The 18,242-nt window shown below is 45.8% G+C and overlaps 1 protein-coding gene across 2 annotated transcripts in view; it reads left to right on the forward strand.

Moving 5' to 3' along the window:
* Nucleotides 1–18,242, forward strand: part of SLC22A16 (solute carrier family 22 member 16) — a 466,664-nt gene that overhangs the window by 249,126 nt on the left and 199,296 nt on the right. For both annotated transcript variants that reach the window (XM_078649168.1, XM_078649169.1), the window contains exon 3: nt 8,113–8,230. In XM_078649168.1, the coding sequence (XP_078505294.1) occupies nt 8,113–8,230 (118 nt within the window). The remainder of the gene's footprint in view (nt 1–8,112; nt 8,231–18,242) is intronic.

Raw genomic sequence — 18,242 nt, forward strand, 5'->3', positions numbered from 1 at the left:
ACCTCCCAAGATATTCTGATTTTGATGTAGATCTGGGTATCATGAAGTGTAACTTCTGTGGCTGTAGCAACCCGACCCTGGGCAGATGTAGCTGTCGAACTGCAAATTGCAACAGAGGAAGCAAATGGAACTCAGCATGTCAGCCTAGAGAGAGTAGGGACGGACTGTATCCACACCTGAGCATCTCAGCCCACCCCTTTCTTTAGTAGTACTGCACAGAGGTCGAAGTGCATCAAAATAAAAGTATGAGAACTTGGATGTGGTCAGTGAGTGTGGGGTGGGTGAAATACGTGACTTAAAAGAACAAAATATTCTATAACTAGTATGTTAGTCTTTCCCATTCAAGTAACAACATATGAAATAACACAAACAACTAAATGAAAGTAAAGAGTAAGTAAATGTTAAAAGAATCGGTGGGAAATACACAATTACCTCTCAAAAAAGAATACATGTGTCACCATGATGCTTGAAGTGACTTCATCAATTAAAGCCTATGTTGGGTCCCAGGTAGCCTTTACAATTGCTGATCAACCAATTGCGCAAACGTACATTCCTTTCAGATAGAAGACACCATGGAGAGAAGCCTGTTTTCTTCTTTAGCTTTCTTTGCCACCCATGGTCCTGCAGCACATGAGAACCACCAGCTAAGTCATCTAGGGCCAGATGTATCAAGCGTTTTCCTGTTCGCAAACGGGCCGATTCGCAGAATCGGCCCGTTTGCGAACGGGAAAAAGCCTTTTGGGATGTATCATCCCAAAAGCCTATTGCAAAATAGGTAATAGCAATTGCAATTACCTATTTTGCGAATGCATGTAGAGAACCGCAATTTGCGATTCTCTAAATGCAATGCAGGAAGCGCCTTTTAAGTTGCGATCCTGCTTTAAGGAATCGCAATTTACCACCAACTCCAAGTTGGTGGTAAATTGCAAATCCTTAGAAAAATGCACAATTTTGCATTTTTCTAAGTGCCATGTGGCGCACTTAGGGCATGTTTGTGCGCCACATGTGCACACATGCATATTTCAGGGGTGCAACAGCGTGTCCTTTTGGCACCCTTGAAATTGCATGCACAATTTGTGAGTACCTATTGGGTACTCGCAAATTGTGCATGCACTTCCCATTCATTCCTATGGGCCTCTAGGCCCATAGGAATGAATGGGAAGCCATTCCTTATTTGTGACTCGCAATTAAGGAATGCGTAGGAACCGCAATTTGATTTGCGAAACCTACATACATTGCATTTTGCGAGTCCATAATAGCGAATCGGTAAAATTCGCTATTAAGGACTCGCAAACTGCAATGTTGATACATCTGGTCCCTAAAGTATCCCATTCTGAGACAGTTGGTTTTTTTTACCAAAAAGTTGGGAACTGTTTCCTTTTTTCTTTTTTAAAAATAAAAAATTATGGACACTTCGTTCCACATAGATCCCACCCACTTCAATCTCTGGTATTGCAGTAGTATTGAATGAGCGACTTAGCAAACAAATATTATGATACCGTGAACAATATGACAAATTACGAAACAGAAGCATAATGACAGAATTCAAACAATCGAGAAAGACCATGAGAAATAATATTCTACTCTTATATATTCTGTTGCTAATGACAAATATTGTTTCCTTTTTCCTTGCCTATCTTTGAAATCCCTCTATTTGTTATCAGTATCTGGTAATCTGTTGAGTGCTCTGCGGAGTCTCTGATCATTGGGTAAGAATGCCACTGAGGGCTTTATTCACAACTGTAAAATTACATTTTTGGTGTAAGTTTACTATTTTTGCCAATCACAAATTACGAGTTTTGTTTTACGTGTAGTAGCTTTACGACAGCAGAGACTGTCCCATCTTTTTATGTGCAGAGTTCTCTGCTGTCGTAAAGCTACTACTCGTAAAACTACACTTGTAGCTTGAGATTAGTACAAAAATAGTAAAATTACACTAAATATGTAAGTTTCCCTTAGTGAATAAGGTCCTGCATCTTTTCATTCCATGTCTAGTCTACACTCCAATGGAGGAACATTTGAATGCACACACTCCTTTGAGGCTCAATGGATCATGGATGAGAGTGTTGCACCTCTTTTCCTATTTCTGAAATTACTGTGGTGTCCTGGCATAGGCCTCAAAATGACGCAACACAGGACACGTTATCTGCAGATGGTGGCAGTAACTCACTTAGCCACGCCCAGCTCCCTGGGCCTTTTATTAGCTCGCATGCGTGTCCACGCTACGCTGGACTGAACCAACAGACCCCTTACGCTCAAGGGGTAAATAACATAACTACAGTGGGGAGGGGGCGTGTGCTGCCATGGTACGCCCCAACAGCAGCAACACTACATTCCTCCTTTACCTAGGGATAAAACAAACTGGAAGAATACAGTGGTATAACAAAAGTCTCTGGGTATAACAAAAGTCTCTGGTGGTCAGCGGAGGTGCTGTGACCGTAACTCTACTATGCTCGACAGAGTCCACTGAATAGTCTCTGGTGCAGTCTTTGAATTCTCCAAACAACCGTAACATCAGTTTTAAACTAAAACAGTCTTACTTGTATTCTCGGCGGGGTCAGCTTCTGGATCGTTTCATCGCCAGCACTGGGCCACAAAGCCTCGATACCTCTGGGAAGGCTTGGGGCACTGACGCAGGTTGTACTTCGCTTGGCCGCGACTTTCCGCCGTGGCTGGTGGGGGCTCTTCGGCTTCTCCAGGTCCAGCGGTGCTGGGGACATCAGTAGGTTCCTCTAGCGGGGTGTCGCTTGGGGCGAGGTCATTTGTCGAGTGTGTTGTGGTGCTTGTCTCGATCGGTCCTGATGGTCCGCGCGTTGAGAACTGGTGTCGATCCTCTGGTCCCGGGTCTTCCCTCCTTTCGGGCACTTGTTTGAAAAACTAAATGTTTCTTGTGACTACTTCCCCATGCCTGACCGCTGTGACCATTGTTCCATTGACCTCCGTGACCTTCCAGGGGTCCAGTTCGAAGGGCAGGCGAAGTTTCCCGCCAGGGTGGCGGTCTCTTACAAGAACTACATCTCCAACACGAATGGTGCTGTCTGCGGCTCTCCGTTTTCTGGATGCTTCTTGGTTGTTCTTGGCGCGTTGTTCCATGGATCGGTTGCTGGGGTTGGGGGCTGACTCCCACATAGGGTGGTGTGGAATGGTGTCTGCAACGGCCCGGTTGAAGGAGAGCCTGTTCGGGGCGACTCCAGTAGTGCAGTGCGGGGTCTGGCGATACTCTCGGAGAAATTGGTAGATGGCCAGCTCCAGACATTGGCCGTCAGCGACCGCAATTTGGATTGTTTTGTTCAGAGTTCTCATTAGTCTTTCGACCTCTCCGTTGGCTTGCGGCCATCTTGGCGTTATCCATTTGTGTTTGACTCCATGGCTTTGTAGGTATTCTGTAAACTCGCTACCATTGAATGGGGGCCCGTTGTCTGTGCGGACTTCTGTCATGATCCCGTGGGTGGCGATAACCTTCTCGAACTTTGGGATCACTTCCGACGCTGCAGTAGATGTTACAATCTCTACTTCGGGGTAACGGGAGAAGTCGTCCACCACAACCAACATGTATTTGCCTCCGGGAAGGCTGCCAAAGTCTGCACTCACCCGTACCCACGGGGATGTCGGCCCTTCTTCGGTGATGATCGGGGCTGGAGGGTTTGGTAGGCTCATCGCTAGGCACACCGGGCAACTATGAACTACTTCCTCAACGGCTCTGTCAAGACCAGGGAACCACAGCTTGCTTCGGAGTCTACTCTTAGATTTGACGATCCCTTGGTGTGATCCATGAGCCAGCAAAGCAGCATGCTGGGTGAGGCTGCTGGGCAGTACAAGGCGGGGGCCTCGTAGGAGACATCCTTCAGCTGAGACGGAAAGTTCATGCTTGACTTGATACAGGGCTTTTAGAATAGCTTGGGCGTCTTGAGTGCGAAAGGATGCCGGGCTTTGCAGCGCCTTCCAGTCGCCGGATTCTATGGCCTGGATTGCTATCTGGAGGCAGTCATCGTCCTTTGTGGCTCTCGCTACTTCGTCCAAAGACATTGGGCGTGGCCTTGACCTCTCGACGATCAGCCTGACATACTCTTCCGTGGCCGCTGCTTCAGCAGCTTCAACGTCGGTGACCGGCCGGGCATGTCTCGACAGATAATCGGCGGGGTTCCGCGTGCCGGGTCGGTATTCCACGGTGAAGTGGAACTCCTGCAGTTGTAGCACCCACTTTTCGATTCTCGGTGGTGGGCGAGAGGAGGAGCCTTGGAAGAGCGGTATGAGGGGCTTATGATCAGTGATCACTGAGAAGGGATGTCCATAGAGGTAGATGTGGAAATGGCGGCACCCCCATAGGATGGCAATCGCTTCACGTTCAATTTGCGAGTACCGTTGTTCGGTTGGTGTCAGCGTGCGGCTGGCGTACGCTACGGGGGCCCATTCTCCGCACGCCTGACGCTGCGACAGGACTGCTCCCAGGCCAGTGGGGCTGGCGTCCACCAGTAGTTGTGATTCATGTTGAGGATTGAAGTAGGCCAGGGTCGTGTCAGCCGACAAAGCCGCTTTGGTTTTTGCGAACGACTCTTGCTGTTCCGGGCCCCACATCCAGGTGGCATTCGATTTCGTGAGATCACGGAGGGGCCCCGTCAAATCCGAAAGGTCCCTGATGAAACGCCCGCAGTACGTCACCATGCCTAGGAAGCTGCGGACGGCTGTCACAGATGTGGGAGCTGGCGCGTCGTGGATATCTTTGACCTTGTCCGGGTCGGGGCCAACTCCTTGATCGGAGAATCGGTATCCGAAAAAGCTAATGTCTTTGCGTAGGAACTCGCATTTGTCCTTGTGAAGGGTTAGTCCTCTCTCCTTCAGCCGGTTGAATACTGCTTGTAGGCGTGCGATGTGTTCTTCCAAAGTTGGGGCATGCACCAGGATGTCGTCGCTCACATTGAGCACACCGTCGAGGCCTTGGAGGACATTGTGAATGATGTTCTGAAACACCTCCGTGGCGCTCGAGATGCCAAAGTTCAGCCTTGTATATCTCCACAGGCCTGCGTGGGTGGAGAAGGTTGTTATTGAGCGTGAGTCTGGGTGAAGAGGGATCTGATGGTACCCCGACCGCAGGTCCATTTTGGAGAACCATTTCGATCCTGCAAGTTCCCCGATGATGTCGTCAATGGTCGGTGTCAAGTGACGTTCCCTCTTAATTGCCAGGTTGGGAAGGCGCATATCTACGCATATCCTCACCGCCTCGGGTTGCTTCGGCTTCTTGGCCACCACGATGGGGGACACCCACGGCGTGGGTCCAGTCACCCGTTCGATGATACCGGCGTGTTCAAGCATTCTCAGCTCAGCTTCGACTTTTGGCCGGAGGTGAAAAGCGATCCGTCTGTGCCGGAGGGCTACAGGGGCCACCGACTGGTCAATGTGGAGTCGGACAGGGGGGCCACGTAAGCATCCGATGCCTTCAAACAGCGAGGAGTGTTCCGTAACCAGATGGTCTAGACCCTGGGCTTGCACTGTCAAGGCGAAGTGTATGAGTCCAAGTTCTCGTGCGGTCTTGCAACTAAGAAGGAAACCTGATCCTTCCTGGGCTACGTAGATCTTTGTTTGTAGCTGTGTTGAGTCGTGGGCCACAGTCGACTGGAACACTCCGCACAGGCGCAGCGGCCGCAAGGTTCCGTAGGCAAACACTTGTACTCGTGTGGGGTGAAGTGTGGGGGCGTCTTCGAGGCATTGGTATACGCTGGCGGCCATGAGATTTATCGTGGCGCCGGTGTCGATGAGGGCTCGGACTGCTTGGCTATGTTCTTGGACGGTGCACATTGGTTCGGTTGACGACGGGGCTGTTAGGGCGTTGAGCATGCGCACTACGTGGACTGTTCTGGCGTCCTCTTCGTCGTCGTCGTCCATGTCGCTGCTGTTCGACGCATTCGACGCGTCGACCACTTGACGTACTCTCCCGGGCGGGCCACTCTGCTTCTTCCGCTGGGATGATAAGCAGACGCTTGCAAAGTGATTTGCCTTACCACATGCGCTGCAGATTTTTCCTTGGGCTGGGCATGCGCCTTTGTGGGGGGTGATGCCTCCGCACCACATGCAGGCTTGGTCGATGGTGGATCGGCTTGGTTTCGGTCGTCCTTTCTTGGGAGTCTTCACTCGGCCATCTGTAGGACGCGACCTGATGGCGCACACGGGCTCTGCTTTGATGGTTGCTGTGGGAGACGGTTCCATGTGCGCGGCCCGCGCTTTGGAGAGTTCTTTGGAGCGCCCTAGGGCCAGGATGTCGCGCATGGGCATCGCGTCTTGTTCTAGCACCCTCTCTCGCAGCTTCAGGGAGGCACACCCTTGTATGAATTGGGCGCGAATTTCATCCGCCGCATCCGGGAGAGTGCACGTGCTGGCCAGTTTCTTGAGCCGTGCATAGAACACATCGACGGATTCCTCAGGGAGTTGGCGCGCTTGGCGCAGTAGAAAGCGCTCGTAGTCTACACTAGTGAAAGGCTCAAAGTACCTCGTGATGGCGTCTCGTAGGGTCGCATACGTGTGGGGCTGGGCACCTTCCGTGACGTCCTTGGAGATGTCGTGGATAGCTTCACCTCCTAGGTGCAACAGCATTGCGCGTTGGCGCCCCACCGCAATGTTTGCTGCGATGAAATAGTTCTCAAGCCGCTCTACCCACTTCTTCCACTTGGCAGCCTGAGATGGGGGGCTTCCTGTCACAGCAAAAGGCTCCAAATGCGGCACGGTGGCCATGGCGGCTGAGGCACTTCAGAACTGGAGACAGGAGACTCTTCAAATGGCACTGTGGGCAGCTGGGAACACCTGGGAATGGAAGCCAGCAGCACGGGAGGCCCGTAGGCGTCGTTCCGCGAGATGCGTGGGACTTGGCAGGGTTCACGCTCACGCAAGAAGCGTGAGGAAAGGTCGAGCGGCCGCAACGCGCGGCAGGAGTGTAACGCGAGCACTCACTGCGCATGCGCTGGAAGGCCGACGAGCCGACTGGGTGCCAGGACCGGGTACAGCGGCGCAGCCAAGGCCGGAGGCAGCGTGGAGTGGCAGGGGCACACGGGGGTACCTCAGGGCGGCTACCAGGCGCAGGACGTCACAGGAGGCGGCTGGATACTCCGACTGGCACCGGTGAGTGGACCGCCGGTGGGACGGGCGGTGTGCTGCGTGCAGGCGTGTACAGCGAGGTGTAGCCGCGCCGTGGAGAGGGGCACGCTGAAGGGTGGATAGGAGACCACCGTCGTCGCCAGTGTGGTGTCCTGGCATAGGCCTCAAAATGACGCAACACAGGACACGTTATCTGCAGATGGTGGCAGTAACTCACTTAGCCACGCCCAGCTCCCTGGGCCTTTTATTAGCTCGCATGCGTGTCCACGCTACGCTGGACTGAACCAACAGACCCCTTACGCTCAAGGGGTAAATAACATAACTACAGTGGGGAGGGGGCGTGTGCTGCCATGGTACGCCCCAACAGCAGCAACACTACAATTACAGCTCTTGTCTTCCATCCCATCTTGCCAGCCTGATGATTTGTAACAGATTCTAACTGCATTTCAAATGTATTTTCCAATCGAATTATTTAGAATCCAGTCCCTAAGCTTTTAAACCCCCAAATTCAAATCTACACCTTGTCATATTTGCTTGAATTCCAGTGAGGGTCGCCAGGACCACCTAATGTGACATCCTCGGATTTACCACACATGGCTTGTTGATCTGTTTCTCTGACTGGGGGAATGTTAATCCCTTGGCTCTGAGAGTAGTTTTGTGGCTTTATGCAACCATATTATAGCTTTATTTGTATATAGTTTACTAGCACAAGTTTCCAGTTTTATACCATCTTGGTCAATTTCTGAACTGCGATTTTTCAGATCGTTTTTTCTCAATTTATTGATGTAAATGCATTTATGGATAAAAAGGTAAATTTCTGTTTGGGATACCCTATTCAACTAAGAGTCTTATTAGTATGATTGGGTAAGCCACGCCCCTGTTATAAAAACACAAACCCCATTTCATTGGCATTCAGCACATATTTAATCCATATTTTGTAAATATATATTTCCCATATTGTATTTTTATGTTTTTATTTCGATGATTTTATATGTCCTTTTATAACTTTTATTATTCCATGATATTCAGAATAGGAAGACGACCTGTAATATGGTTCACAAGCACATGTCAGTTTTTATTCGGCATTGCAGTGGCTTTCACATCTGACTACTACAGCTTCGTGATTGTGCGATTCCTCCTGGCTATGGTGTGTATATAATTTTTATTCCTAAATACATGTTTTATGCTCTACAACTGTGCAACCGTTTTTGAAATAAATACTTGTATGCCATTTTTGAAAGAAAATTCTTTTATGCCCATTTTGTTAGAATCCGGATGTCCTGCCATTCTGCAGAAGGCACAATCTTAGTCTGGTAAACAGTGCCAGCCTGCACCCATCTCCAGTTCCCATTAATCGCTGGAGAAAAGAGGCACTGCATCTTTGACACCATGTTGGCAGATCTGACTTGGGTTCAGGTCCCTGTAGTGGCGAGGCAATAGGATGGAAAAGAGCACAATTTAAGCCTGTTCTTGTCTGGGACGTACATGATATATAACAAATATATTGTTGATGTACAACTAATTTATTTCAAAACTTGAACCAATTGTTTATTTAAAGACGATCTGCATCAGATATCTGCATGTGTCTGATGGTCCAATAAATAGTCAACGTACTCCGTATGCAGGGTGCAGGCAAAGTTTTTTATACTTCTAATAGTAAAGTTATGAAAAAAGAACCCTTTTTAATTTGTGTTTACAAATATGTTAGTTGTATTTGCCAAAGCTTCTTACTCATATGCTAGACTTTGTTTTGTGCAGTGAAATGACCAGCACTGCACTTCTACTTGACTCCACAAGAACTTACTCAATGACTTAAATCTTATCCGTGATGTCTCATAGGTGAAAGAGGAAATCAGTCTCTTCTCATGTAAAATCAGTTTTGATGGATACTTCTTGCCTCAGATTCTTCACCTACAGAATATTCCCCAGGTGTCAGACTGTATCTGGAAACGTTTTATAGCAGTGCTTCTGTGAACTGCCAAGTGGTGTTGTGCGGCTCTGCACTCACTTTTTTCCGGAAGTGATGGAGCAGAGCTGCATGTCAGCACCACCACCTGCGCACCAATGTCATTTTCTTTCTTTCAGTTCCTTCGAAAATTGATCCTGAGCTCTGCTCCTTCTTCGACGGTATTCGCCGACCTTTACACATTTCAAAAGCCAGTGTGCAAGGGACCAATGTCCCCCTCCTAAAATGACATGTTTCAAACTGTGCTGCAACAGCAGGAAACAGATGTCAGACACTGACCTGTACGAGGTGTTTCTCTGGTGTTTGGGCTCACAGTTTGGATCCAAGTTGTGCGCTTAGTGCCCCCCGTTGCACCAGAAGGCAATCCTGGACCAGCAAGTGAAGCTCTAATTTGCTGAAAGCAGGAGGCACGTGCAGGCCTCGGTGTAAATCGTGCACCATGTACAGGGCACAAACCCGCTCTCAAGGTCACACCTTTAAGAAATCCTCTTTGTGGTAGATGTTTTCCAGTAAGTCGAAATTGGAAGTCCAAGCGGAAATACAAGAAAGCAAAGTGAGACTCAATCCTATCCCACCACTCTATCAAAAGAGAAGTTGTGAGGCATCCGGTGCCACTCGGTCTCACTCCCAATCTCTGATTAAACAGCCTTTTCCAAAGTTAATCACATTGTGTTATAGTGTCCCAGGCCAGTGGCGACGAATGGCAATGTCTGAACTGGGGTGGCAGAGTGGGCTAAAGAACGGTGATGGATTAAACCCAGATCTGTTGACTGGGTGTGAGTGTTTGATTGGTTCAGATGCTCCGTCCATCACCACCCCCTTTTGTACCGCATTGGCGACGCTAGAGCAGGTCTATGACTTTAAGGAAGCCATGCTGCATATAATTGGCACTTTTCCGGATCTCTCTGATGCTCCTTTGGGCCCCAAGAATCTGAAGGGTTCCTCAGTTAGATTACCACTGGTGGATCCATCCCCCATGCTGTCTGACCCCTTGGACCCTTCACGGGAACTGTACTGACTTCTGTGCAGACTTTTACTTGATGTTCTGGCTTCAGTATGGCCCAGACTGAAGTTATGCTATGAGTTCATTACAGCACAACTGGTCACCAGTCAGTCTCAATCGAATCCTGTGCCGATAAACCTTCAGAGCCTGCATTGTTTTTCTGGTTCTGATTCCAGTCAAAGCTTGCTACCAACTAGAGATGACGATTATGGTGGAGATGATTTGTTCCGTCATTACACTAGTGACAGTTTTTAAATGGACTTACAAGAGGCCAGTGGGTTTGATCATTTCCGTGATACAGGGTTGACTTCATGTTTTGGTCCTCCAATGGAGGAGAGTGCTGTATTTGCTGTGATAATTTGATGCCCTAGACCTATTGGCTTTAACATGTGCTTTTCTCAGTAAATAAACCAGGCTTGCTTTTTTTGTCATAACTTTTCATAATCAATCAACCCTATAACTTTTATTGTTTTATCGTTCATTAGCTTTCTCACGAGACAACCCTCAGGTATACAGTCAGAAAATTATAAATACAATTACAGTTGGCAAAATAATGTTCTGCCCCTCCTAAAATAGTTAATAAGGATTATCAAAGTGCAAATCTGCGACCCGCAGGATTTGTCAGATGGGTAACCAACACTTAAACCCTTACCTACCACAGTAATCTCTGAGGATCCATGTAACACAATTTCTGCCCTTGGACTTTAATACAGTGTAATAAGCAATCCATTCAGGCCTATTGGTTTAACATATGATTTTCACAATAATTAAGTCAGGGCTTCTACATTTATCATACCTTTTCACAATTAAACAATTAGACCTTTGGTATCTTCCATAACGTTTCACAAAGAACCATGCAGGCCTATAGCCTGTATCATTGGTTTATCACTGTATCTGATCCAGGTGCACTGTATTGATCATACACTTTCCCACAAGACAAACAGCAGGCATATAGTCCTTAAATTACAAATATGACCAACTTTACAGTTGGCTAAACAATATACAACACCCTTTAACAGGGCCTAAGAAGGGTTATCACAGTGTAAATCTTCTACCCTGAGAGAGGAATCAAGAGCCAAGCATGCTAAATTAATATCTGAGATTGACTTTAATAAAATTAGTATATAGGTTTTAAACTGTGTAATAGTAATCCACCCTTAAAGAGGACTTCAGCAAATACTTATAACAATACATAATATACTTACTGCCTTTGTCAGACTCGTAACTTTTCAAAATAAACCAGTCGATGCTATAGGTTTTAATAAGTCGATTACCACCTTAACCAACTCAGTCCTGCTGTTTTGAACATTTGCTTTCCCATTATTAAAAAAGTGTAATACAAAAGGTGTACTCGGGTAAATGAACATTTCGGCACAACCATAACCCTTCTCTCAGTAGTTTTTCTTAGAGATCATTTTTCTGTTGATCACTTAAGGTCTGGCTACTGCTATGCTGTCAAGTCAAACCTAAAACCCACTAGGCCACCAACACAATTAACAATAAACCACATATGCGAGTTCATAAGCAAACTCAAATATCTGATAACATATGAAATCCTCAGCTTTATATATGCCAATAACTTTCACCATAACTGTGTAATGTGTGTTTGTCCAGTAAATACAGTCCCAAAACAAAACAAGAGTGCAGCTCTGGAAGGCCACTAGTTCAGATGATAAAACAATGGGCAGTGTTAGTAGAGGTCCAAGTGCTCAATGTTGGAAGGTCCCCATGCTGGCCAAGCCCCAGCCTGATTGTGGGTACTTACAGGCCTTTTCACAGATGGTCTACAAAGAAATCAGATTTTTGTATCACCACAGTGGAGGTCGAAAACCATAAAAATCCTGACAATGCATTTTTAGTATGTGGAAGAAAGTGGGAAAAAAGACGCAGTATTGCTGCAAGAGACAGAGGTAGGGGAGAAAACCTCTACGGGGCCAACAGGTTAAATATGTAGAAAGTCTATGCATGTGAATAGAAATGCAGGGGTCTCACTATCTGTCAGAGTGTCTTCAGACTAAGAAGATTTTTATGCTTCTGCAAAGGGTGAAGATAGATGGTAGGCTATGAAGATTGGCGGTATTAATTCCAGGTTGGTGTGGCAGCACATGAGAATAACTAAGTACGTGTTTGGTCTGTAATTTGGGAGGGTCAACCCTTGTCCTGAAATGTTGATTAGATTGGCTAGCTAAGCAGGTATTTGTGTGCTAGACATGACATTTTGAATTTTATTCCGGCTTCTAGAGGGAGCAGTGCCATTCTTTTGAGAAGTAATAGAGCTGTCTTTTCAGGCTTAGAGGGTCATCAAGCTGCTGAATGAAGGACTGCTCTCGGAGGAGCCAAGGTGGTTTAATGAAGTCCTGTGCAATACTGAGGTTGATGCATGATATGACTACTGCATACATAGCCAAGGGAATACCGTATAGTAATTTGGAATAGATTTTTTGATTTTCTCAATTCCATGAAGATAGAAGCTGTTTCACAGTTTCATGTGTTACGTAAAAAAAAATTCTGAAGTGCAACTTTTTATCAAAGAGTGTCCTTGTGCTAAATTTCCAAATCCAGAAGAGATATCGCTGGTGGTAAACTGTGATTTCTCAATTAGTGGAAAGCGCAGTCTTTTGCTTTATCCTTAATGCAAGGTGGTTCATTTCCAACCTTAAATACAAAGGCCAGACCATTCCATTCCATGGCGGCAAGGACAAAAAAAAAATCATCCATCCACTGTTGCTGTTTTGAATGGTTTATACGCTGATCTTTAATGCTATTTATTGGACAGTGACCCACTCGGAATGCAGTTTCTGACTTTTCCCTTAATGCAGGTAGGCCTCTGATGCTGGTAAAGGATGCAAATCGTTTTAAACAAAATTCGTTTGTTTATAGGAAGCCAGTATAGTTCAGCTACCATGGAGAATAATGAGCCTGTCTGTATAAACATAACATATTTTTGTGCTGGCAGATTTTGACTGATGACGTTTTGTAAAAGCCAAAAACAATCCGTTACAAAATTCCAGCCGAGAAAGACTAATGGCTTGGGAATACTGCCAGTATTGTAACCGAAAAAATGTAAATTTTTTCAAGAACAAATTCACATAAAAAGAGCAAGATGAGGAATTACAGGGTGTTTGTTTGCCTTCAGATGATCTGGCAAAATACCTTAATTTCGAACTCTTATAATACAATCTGGCTAGTCAAATTTGTCTTTTGTTTTGAGAGAGCCTGATTAATTTACGACTATCGCCTTTCCCTCAGATTACCTACTCACTCCACCAAGAAACTGTGGGGCCGTGTACTGATTAACTGTATTTGTAAGCCGTACACACGTGTCCCTCTATCCCCTATGTACCCAGCACCCCTGCACCTCTCATATCGTTTGTATACTTCTGTATTTCTAAGCCTTTTTGTTTACTTCTGTAAACCTTGTAAAGTGCTCTGATACCCTTACGGGTCAAGTTCACGCTCTATAAAACACTAAAATAAATAAATACATAAGAGACAGTTGGATGGAGTATTTCTTCTATGAGTTACGCAGATTATGAGACATCTGGGGTAAAATTTTCCAGAGGCAGTATTATAGACGGTATGTCTTATAGAAGGTTTCAAATTAAAGCTGGGTGACACCTGACTTCCCAGTTTGGATTCCTAGAAGCTTTATGTACTAATTGAGAAACACAAAAGAAGTTCAGAACGCTGGGAGTCTCCACACAGCATTCTCGAATGTCCAGAGTTTGCATTTCCAACTCAAGGTTGTTTTTTTATTGTTTTTGTATTGTTGATTAAGGCCGTAGACCAGTTTAGAACTTTATCTCAAAAGCCTTTGAATGCAGAGACAGTTTAGTGTATTCAGTGTTACTCAGAGATCAAGAAAGATAAGTAGTCCAGAATCTCCCTATCCAGTAGGCAGACAGTATTGTCTAAGATCTTGAGGGTGGCAGTTTTAATACTTCATCTCAAGTTTAAGTCGTATTTGAGATAGATTTAGGAGATTGCCTTGTCTGTATTATAGTGAGTTGAATGCCACTGCATTTCAGTTTATTTTCCCTAAAAAAGGAGGCCGGTAATGGGCCAGACATTTGTTTGAATTTTAGGGTCTTAGTTACATTTTTTATTGCAGGGGTTGCCTGATGGGCTTTGAAGTAATCTGGGAAGGATCAGTGGCCTCATAAGGTATTATGAAATTCCAGTAATTAATTAGGAGATGGGCAGGTGACAATTTCCGTGGCAGTAGAGTAGATGGTGGGTTAGAGCTTATACATACATCTCTTGTGATTCATTGGACAGATTAGCAAATTAAACCCAGGTGTTTTTTAAAATTATTATTTTGGTGGGATTTAGTGCATTTTCCATGTTGGTGATGTTGAAATGAAGAACTTTAAATTGAGAGGGAAGTGAATAAGGAAAATGAACCATTTATCTATGAAGCTCGGAGGCAGAGGTTGGTGTTTTCTTGTTTATAACATCTGAGTCATGAGGGCTTGTTGATGAGATGTCACTTATCCATTTAATGAATACTTCTTCTTTCTTGATTGAGATAAACATAGAACCATGGATTGTTAGGTCTGGTTGATAGTTGTTGGAGAATTAGACAGGCCAGTACATCTACTGTGTTTGTCATTATTTATTTGTAGCCATCTACCAGGATCTTTATTTCTAGGTTTTTATCGAGTGTCTGTTGGGCTACTCATAATAGAAATTGTAGTGTTTCTTTGCTTAAGTTGTTGATCTTCTTTTACAGATATTCATTCAGTGATCCAATAGGCGCTTTACAGACAAATCGTGCATTTTCCTTATTTACTTCCCTCACAACTTAAAGGTGTTATCCTTAAACAGGGCAAGTTCCCAACCATATATGGCTCTTAGAGACTGATATTGCTCCTGAATGTGGCTGCAAATGTATTCATGAGTATCTGGACTTCCCAGCTTGGGAAGATCCTGCTAGAATTGGTGAACCTGAATCGGTATGACATTGTTCCTGGGAGAAACTGTGACGACTGCATGAAAAGGATATTACAAATAATTGATAACATCAAGAGAATGAAGAGAACACACAAATATTGCTTTGCTGCCAATAAGGTCCCATGGTCGGAATGCCTTCAGGTCGCTAACCTCCCAAAGCCAGATCCCCTACTTGTATATTGGGTCAGTTTGCTCGTCCATTGGGTGTGGCGCAGGGAGGTGCGACAGGCTAGGAGAACTGCCTGCGTCACCGTTGGCCCTATTCGGGGAACAGTTGCTCCATACATCATCGCTTGGATTTTGGATGAATCCAACTCACTCAGTTCCAGTCTAAACGCTGGGTCTGACTAGCCACAGTTGAACCAGTCATGCAGTGTGAGCAAGCGGGTTGCCAAATGGTATTGATATAGATTAGTCATACCCATGCCACCTTCTTTATGTATTTTAACAGTAGATTCTCAGTTAAATGTCAGAAAATATTGTAAAAAGGAAATGTACATTTTTTTAAAGATGTCAATGATGCAGAATTATTCTTCCTGTTAAGTACATTTCGTGTTACACTCAATAGTGATTCTTGTACTCGTAACCTAACTTCCACCTTGTTGCGTATGACCCAGAAACTATCCCTGTTATCTGCATCTGTGATAACAACAGAAAGAGAAGGGACTGTTGAGGGAAGTCAGTGTAGCTTAAGAGTACAGTGCATTAGTGTGTATGGCAGTGCTTGTGCCCAGGGTGTAAATATAGCCCATTTTATGTTGGGCAAATAAGCTCTACAGTGTCTCTGATGTTTTGGTCTTGGGTAGCCCACAAGCCTGAAGACCTGTGGACTTAAAGACTACTTTAAAACTCAGTTGAATTGCCTGTACTTTCCTACTGGGATCTGGATCAGAGCAGGCAGGAAAAACATCAAAAATTACTTTTGGAGGATTACTACCATGTTTAGGGCTAATTGACAAATTGAAGGAGTTCGCAAAGAATTCCAGGAATACTCCCAGAGAACCATGAGAGTCATCGTTTTTTAGGAGTACTAACTTTCTACCAAGTATGGAAGTCTATATCTGGAAACATGACACATATATACATGTGCACATTTAACATTTTGTTCTTTCTCCGTACAGAAAATGCCTTTTCTTTCACAGAGAAACCCATTCCTTTATACCTGCTTGTTAGAAATGGCCCTTTTTGCTGGGTTACCCCAAAATGTTTGCCTTCTTCTTTTTCTGATCTTCTTTTTGTTGGCTGTAGTACTCTGAGCACTTTACCACTGCTGGCCAGTGTTAAAGTCCATGTGCTTCTCTCCTAAACATGTGTATAATTGGTGTATACATAACTTAGCACATTTAGTTTACTTATAAGTCCTTTGTAAAGCTGTATACCATATACTCAGGGCCTGAAAATTAAATGCCATTAGTGGGCTTGCAGCACGGATTGTGTCACCCACAGAAGTAGCCTTTCAACCCTGTCTCAGGCTTGCCACTGCAGTGCCTGTGTGTGCAGTTTACTGCTACTTCTACTAGACATTTAACACTAACTGCCAAGTCTTAAACTTCCATTTTGTTACATATAAGTCACCCCTAAGGTAGGACCTAAGTAACCCTAAGAGCAGGGGGCTATGTAAGTAAAAGGTAGGACATGTACCTATGTGTTTTACATGTCCTGCTAGTGACAAACGCCCAAATTTGTTTTTCACTACTGTGAGGTCTGCTCCTCTCGTAAGTGACCATCGGAATTAATAATAATAATGATAAGGGAATTTTGTAAAGCGCCTGGTACGCTCAGATGGCGTGTCCCTGCGCTGAAAAAAACCCGAAGAACTCAAAAAAGCAGAAGAATAAAGTAAGCCCAGTTATCGTGAAAATAGATATGTTTTTAGCTTCTTTCGGAAGCTGGATTCAGATGGCTCGAGGCGGAGGTTAAGAGGTAGGGCATTCCAGCTCTTTGCCACCAGGTAGCGGAATGATCTTCCTCCCATGCGAGCCCTCCTTATCCTAGGAACCTTTAATAGGCCTTCATGGGAGGAGCGCAAGGCGCGTATAGGTACATACCTGGTGACTAGATTCTGGAGTGGTGCTGGTGCTTTACCAGCAAGGATGCGATGACAAGTACAAAGGGCCTTAAATTCGACTCTGCTCCTTACTGGCAACCAGTGGAGGGTCTGGAGGGCAACTCTAGAGGCTGATCTTTTGGGAGATTTTAGAATGAGGCGAGCTGCCGCATTCTGTAGCACCTGGAGGCGGTTTATTACTTTACAGGTTGCTCCCAGATACAGTAGATTGCCATAATCTAGGCGCGATGTGACAAGGGCATGTACCAGCGTTCTACGAGCAGGCGTAGGAAGGAGATCTAGGACCTTCCATAGGTTTTTTAGAACGCTAAAACATACACCCGCCACACGGCCTACCTGGGGTCCAAAAGACAGGTCAGCGTCAAGCCAGACTCCGAGGTTCCTAACTTCCTGACGAGGTATAGGAGCCTCACCTAAGCAAGTGGGCCACCACGCCGACGACCAAACAGACGGATTCCCCCCCACCACGAGCACCTCGGTCTTGTTGCCATTTAATTTGAGGCAGTTAGTGGACATCCAGGCTGCAAGATCTTGCATGCAGGCTCTGAAACTGTCCATAGCAAGGCCGGGGGCCCGTGAAAGGGAGATGATCAACTGCGTGTCATCGGCGTAGGACACAACTTACAGGCCATGGCCCACAACGATCGGGCCACTGGGGGGACATAAAGATTAAATAGAGTGGGGCTCAGGGACGATCCCTGGGGAACGCCCTGGCCCAATCCGATGTCCCTGGAATAATAATTGCCCTGACGGACCTGGAAGCTTCTCCCAGTCAGGAAGGATTGGAGCCATTTGAGTGCAGCTCCAGATATTCCACCACTGTTCAGACACTGTAGCAAGGTGGTATGAGCTACAGTGTCGAATGCTGCACTCAGGTCCAAAAGGATGAGGGCCATAGTATGACCCTCATCCACCCCCTGACGTAGGGCATCCACCGCCATCAGGAGCGCCGATTACGTTGAATGACGGGGGGGCGGAAGCCAAACTGGGTGTCGTGTAGTAGGGTGGCCTCTTCCACAAAGTCCATCAATTGCAAATTGACCGATTTTTCAGCCACTTTGGCCAAATAAGGCAGAAGGGAGATTGCTTAATATACTTTTAAACTGTAATTCCTAATTCTAGAGGAGTAGCTGCTTTTTGTATAATCTCTTTGGATTAATAATGACAAC

Source organism: Lissotriton helveticus, chromosome 6, assembly GCF_964261635.1.
Source record: "Lissotriton helveticus chromosome 6, aLisHel1.1, whole genome shotgun sequence".
Lineage (NCBI taxonomy): Eukaryota > Metazoa > Chordata > Amphibia > Caudata > Salamandridae > Lissotriton > Lissotriton helveticus.